General features: G+C 44.6%; 1 protein-coding gene across 1 annotated transcript; it reads left to right on the forward strand.

The window, feature by feature from the left end:
* The first annotated feature begins 398 nt into the window (after positions 1–398).
* Positions 399–5628, forward strand: gata5 (GATA binding protein 5). The gene is made up of 6 exons (XM_053850160.1): positions 399–924; positions 3332–3501; positions 4020–4148; positions 4387–4471; positions 4542–4672; positions 5220–5628. Exons 1-6 carry the CDS (start codon positions 414–416, stop codon positions 5337–5339), a joined length of 1146 nt encoding a protein of 381 aa, XP_053706135.1. The 5' UTR covers positions 399–413; the 3' UTR covers positions 5340–5628.
* The last annotated feature ends 458 nt before the right edge of the window (positions 5629–6086 follow it).

A 6086-nucleotide genomic window follows, 5' to 3' on the forward strand; every position in this document is an offset into this window, starting at 1 on the left:
AGTTGTTGTTGGATCAATTTATTTTTATTTTAACGAATTAATTAAAAACATGTATTAATTAGAGAACATTGCGGATATTGAAAAATATTTTTAACATTTTTGTTGAAGCGTATTAGATCAATCATGAGTCAAATCTATTGTTATTTAAAAACCTATGCTCATCACGGTCACTTCAAAAGGTGACAGTGAGTGAATGAATAGATTTGATGATCTTATGGGGGGATCTTTTTGTGTTCTTCACATCAGCGACAATTAAATCAGCATTTCTTTGCATTATTCTAAACTGAATTGATTGTTTTTTCTCCGACAGACACTCCTTCATGGTCCTCCTCTAGATCAGCAGCATCAGGTCACCCCTGGACCCCTGTCGCGCAGGACTTCATTTCACTGTCGTCGTTGTAGAAGACCCAAACATGTACCAAAGCTTGACCTTGTCCTCCAACCAATCCCCCTACACCCACGACGCCGGGAACTACATCCACAGCTCGGCGAGTTCTCCGGTCTACGTGCCCACGACGCGGGTCCCGGGGATGCTACCCACGCTCCCCTACCTGCAGACCTGCGACTCGCCCCAGACCCACCACGGCCTGAGCGCCCCCCATGGCTGGACTCAGAGTGGCACCGACAGCACCACGTTCGGAGCCAGCAGCCCCCACCACGGCTTCTCCTACTCCCACAGTCCGCCCGGCGGTGCCGCCACCGGCCGCGACAACTACCAGAGTCCGCTGGTGCTCGGCAACGGCCCGCGGGCGGATCAGTTCGGCGGCGCGTTGGTTCGGCAGGTCGGGGGGTCATACACCAGCCCGTACGCCTACATGAGCCCGGAGATGGCCACGTCCTCCTGGACCCCCGGACCCTTCGAGAGTGGCGTCATCAGCCTGCAGGGCCGACAAGGGGGTCTGTGCGCGCGAAGGTCCAGTCTAGGTAAGATCCGTGAGTTTGCAAGAAACAATTCCCGTGAATCAAATCACAGTGAACAGAACGGGCTGTGGCTGTTAGTAAAAACTATTGCTATTATCAGTATTGTTTGTTGTTTGCTGTACTTGTTGCAACAGGTAATTGACACAACGCTGTGATAACCATAAATATATGACTCAAAATGTGGGATATGACTAAGAATGCAGGAGGAGGGGTTGAAATATAAATATTAAATTAATTCCATCTGACCTCTTTCTTTAATCATAACTTACTTTTACTTTATTTACTTTACTTTGTATTTCTCCGGTGAATTTTCCAACACTAAATTTGAATGTGAATAGCATTTAATAACAAACCTCTGAGCATCCAAATGCTCAGTGCAGGTCCAGGTCTGGACCTCTGACCTCCTGATTGAATCAAAGTCTCCCAAAAACAATCCTGTCATCTGCTGCAGGACAATACACATTCTTCACAAGAGAGCGCTCACCAACAACAATCAATTAGCATGCTAATGTAATCCCACTGAGCCTCAGCTCTCTTTTTGATGACGCAGCTCAATACACACCGAGATCGAGGGAGCAGTTATCACCTTCACACACTTTCGCACCAAGACTTTAGGACCCAACAGCAGCCTGCAGCCTAATTAAATAACATCATTCCATGTATCTCACATAAAAGAGACAGTCAGCAGCGTTTAGAGAGAAAACTTCTGTCTCATTTGAACATTGAGCAATTGAAAGCCAACGTCTGCGGCTTTCATAGCATTAAAGTGAAGGCATAACACACACACACACACACACACAATATTGCATTTCAAACAAGCAAAAGAACTTTCTGAAAGTGTGTTCCAACGTAAATTTTCTCATAAAGCAAATGACTTTGAATTATTTCTTCGATAGTAAGAAGTAATCTTCTTCTTTTCATTCATAAATCCTTCTAAACGTCTGGGCAACAATTAAATTCAAGTCCTGTCAGAAGTGACCTGAATATCTAGATGCTTTGATCATGGAGTTTGACTGAAATTGCTCTTGAAAATTCAAGTCTTTTATGTTGCCATCATTTGAAGTGATTCTCTAAAATGGCCAGTGTTGGATGTCAATTTGTAATTTGAATCATTGCTTACATTTTCCATAGTTTACAAATGGCTGCTGAGCGGTTTCTCATGAACAGACACATTGTCATGAAAAGCAGTGACCCGTGAATTATACTTGAACACACCAAAACAATTCAGATAGCCAGACAACAGATGCTTTAGCTGCCAATATTTCAGCCAAATAAAAACCTCAAGTTATTTCTCCACTTCGTCACTGGGGTCTGTGATTAAACTGAATTCTCCAGTTCTCTCTGTGTAAAGTCCGGCTGTTTTAGAGGGAGAGGGACGAGGTTAAAGGTCACATTAGATGTAATCACAGATGTGGACGGCAGAAGTCGTTAATCTTTAATAGATTTATTACACTAGCTCAAATTGATGCTGATGATCCAGGTCCACTTTGCTTTCATTTAGATTTTGCCCATAATTCTCCTCCAAAAACAGACCATCTGAAGCCCACCGCCCTATGACTTGCTCTCATATGCAGTTATTGAAGGTTGTGAAGGTTTATTATTAAAAGATCGAGTCACAAAAACCAAGGTTGATTGAAGGTATTTTTCGGTGATTGGTTTTGGTGGGGGTAATAAATGCCAGGCGCCCGTCCAGTGTCACGGTTGTGATGGATGGGGAGAAGCTGAGACGCCTGGATCTGTGACACTGATAAAAGAGACGGCCCATCCCGACTCACTGTGAAACAGTCTGTCTCCCTTTGGTAACAGTGGAGGAGGGAGAAGGGCTGAGTGAGATTCCTGTTTCAGTCACTTACCCATCTGGAGCCCACCGAAGCTTCAAATCTTGGTTACTTCTAATGTCGGACTGCAAAGCTGGTGCATGCATGGCGAACTGAAAAGAAATGAGCAAAGACACATTAGCAATAGGACCACAGCCGTAACAAAAGCAGACTTTGTGAGGAAAGTATAAATATTATTCCAAAACACTTGAAACAGATACATCTTAGAACTGCTGGGAACAAAGACCAATGTGAATTCAACTGTTTTGTTCAAAGCCAGAAAGGTCTTAAAGTGAAGTGAAGATACATGCTAATACATTATTATTGTACAAAACATCTAAAATATTGTTTATTTTTGAAGGATTCAGGAAATGTGTTAACGACAAGCTAACACAACAAACAAAGATAAAAGTGACGTGAGCAAAATGTTGAGTTGAACAAAGACAATGTGTGGTCAATGCTAGAAATTCAGAGACATTTGCTTCCAAGAAAAGGTTTCGGTCTTATCAGGTGAAAGTCCAGGTGTGGAGTGAAGAGTCCAGATCAGTTCCAGGAAACAAACACTGACCAAGCAATGATTGGTGTTTTTTCAGAACTCATGGACGACGGGCCGACTGAGGGCAGAGAATGCGTCAACTGCGGCTCCATCTCCACCCCGCTGTGGCGCAGGGACGGCACCGGACACTACCTGTGCAATGCCTGCGGCCTCTACCACAAGATGAACGGCATCAACAGGCCGCTGATCAAACCGCAGAAACGTCTGGTATGAAGCTTCCCATCACCCGGTCGCATGAACAAGACATGAAGCTCTCACAGATGACGGAGCTCCTCACATCATTTATAACATTCAATATTTCTATAAAAAGTTTTCTTGGTGACTCAGCAGTAAATTATATCAATAAATTCATTATCAATAATAATAATAATATATGAATAATATTGAATAATAATAAATCAATAAAAACAAGGAAACTAGTAGTTTTCACTTGTTGACTTAGCCAAATGACAGTTGGTTCAGTACACAGTAATGTGCACAATCCACGGCCTGCGTGATTTACCAGACAACCCCTTCCACAACTGTTTTTACTCTCGCTGCAGCGACCTTGCCCTTGGTCTTTTTTAGTCTGCAGCACATCATGACGCTCTGATCGCTCCCTACTGCCCTAAAAAGATGCTGACATCCTGCAATTCTTTACCTCAAGTTCATTCATGCTCAAGGCTATGAAGTCCTGGTTGTACAGAGGTGTTTCTACATCACGTCGTTTCTCCTCCTGTCTGCAGCAGAACACGTCTCGCCGAGCCGGCCTGTGCTGCACTAACTGCCACACCAGTACCACCACGCTGTGGAGGAGGAACGCAGAGGGGGAGCCGGTGTGCAACGCCTGCGGCCTCTACATGAAGCTGCACGGGGTACGTCGCTGAATACGCCTCAGACCTTCTGTCCATCAAGAGCTAGTTGCAGTAGTGATGTTCTTGTTGTGGCAGAGTCATGTTGAGACACCGCTGAGTGTACATCAGCTTCTCAGCAAGCCTCTGAACACAACAGCATCCAGGCTGGGTGCAGAGCTAACTGCAGCTCGGCTTTAGGTCTTGAAGGAAATGGTCAGAAATGAGAGTCAACAAATGTCTGCCTCTGTCCTCCCACAAGGTTCCAAGACCGCTGGCCATGAAGAAAGAAAGCATTCAGACGAGGAAGCGCAAACCCAAAATGCCTAAAAACAAGTCCGCCACAGGTGAGTCTCACTCATTAACATGTCCCTCCTCAACGGATGTGCTGGACTCTGACCTCCGCTGCTCCATCAGGAGGATCCACAACCCCGGGCACCAACTCGCCGACCCAGTTTTCCGTCTCTGAACACGCCTCCACCGTGAAGCGCGAACCCGTCATGGCTCCTTCAGCGTTCACAGGACAGACAGTGACACCAGCCGCACAGGTAAATCCGTAGGTCCATGTGGTAGCCATCTTGATGTATTTTGACTGGTAATACTAAGGGAGTTATTCTGCCTGCTCGTGGGTTCTGACCCATTTTTCTTGCAGCATCTGGAAGTGTCACCAACTTATCAGACCAGATAAATTGTCAGAAGCAGCCATAGTTGTCAGATGTTGACTGCAGTAATGTGGTCTTATTGCTAATGTGTCTGCACTGAGTTAGCAATGTGTAAACCAATCAGAAGGCAGATGGCGTGCTCGGGCTCAAGACTTCAAAAAAACTTGCATCCCAATCCAAGGGTTTGAGCGTAGGTGCAGAAAAATACAAAAACCAAACGGCATTTTAAAAGCTGAAACTGCCCTGTAACAAGAAGTACTTCATACTCCATAGAACTTTTAAGACTCCTTCTACTTCAATCATCTGCCAGAGCTCCTTGGTGGTCTCTCTGGAGGCCACATATAAATGGGCCAGTTGAAGCACCGTGTAGACAGCTAATGCACACTTCTTCGGCAGGTGTTGGACTCACACCAAAACACTGTTGTTTTTACAGGCGGGCTCCCAGTTAGACAGCATCGGCTCTGGACACGTGGACATTAAATATGAGGACTTTACATTCACGCCAACCTCTCTGGCAACACAAAACTCCTGGTGCGCTCTGTCCCAGGCATGAACGGGCCTTCTTGTTCTGTTGGGACCAACGCCAGCGACGAAGATGTGCACATCGAGCTGCGACCCCAGACTCGGGTCACGTGGACGGACGTTCCGCCTGACCGCTCTGGTTCGGCTCATCAGGGGAAGACAACGACTACCTACTGTAGGAAGAAATCAATGCAAAGACAATCAAATGTTGCTAATTGTGAGACTGAAGATTTCAAAGTTTACTGTCACCGTTTTCCATATCATAACCTGTTGACACTGTAAAGGCAGAGAAAATACCTTTTTATGGCTGTTGAACAAGACTCATTACCAACTTGTAAATGGTTAACTTTTATAGACACATTATTTATGTTGAGATAAGGGCAGTTAAAAGTCACGACGGACAGTAAAAAACAACCAGTTGTGGTTCACCTCGCTTCGCCTGCGTGTGTGTGGAGCGTTCTCCCAGTTCACACAAAGACACGAGCAATTGTGTTTTATGACAGACGCTGCGACGAGAACAAGCCCTCGTTGTTCACGACATATCGTCTCACTCTCTGGCTGTTTGTTGTAATAATAAAAGTGCAATGACTAGTAAATGTGTAAAAAATCAAGGAGAAACAAATATGGAATTATTTCAATCTATTTTTATTGTCCATATGTTGTCAATTATTAAGGGATGTATTATAAAAAAAAGCTTTAAACCCTTTCTGTTTGTGTTGCAATGTTTATGAAGGTCTTTAATCTTGTATTATGAATGTTGTTAAATTTCCAGTTTCTC

The sequence above is a fragment of the Synchiropus splendidus genome, chromosome 18, assembly GCF_027744825.2.
Source record: "Synchiropus splendidus isolate RoL2022-P1 chromosome 18, RoL_Sspl_1.0, whole genome shotgun sequence".
Lineage (NCBI taxonomy): Eukaryota > Metazoa > Chordata > Actinopteri > Syngnathiformes > Callionymidae > Synchiropus > Synchiropus splendidus.

Coding starts and splice junctions, on each gene's coding strand:
- gata5 (XM_053850160.1), top strand. CDS start 414: ATGTACCAAAGCTTGACCTTGTCCTCCAACCAATCCCCCTACACCCAC. Junction 925..3,331: donor CGCGCGAAGGTCCAGTCTAG/GTAAGATCCGTG, acceptor GTGTTTTTTCAG/AACTCATGGACGACGGGCCG. Junction 4,472..4,541: donor TAAAAACAAGTCCGCCACAG/GTGAGTCTCACT, acceptor CTGCTCCATCAG/GAGGATCCACAACCCCGGGC.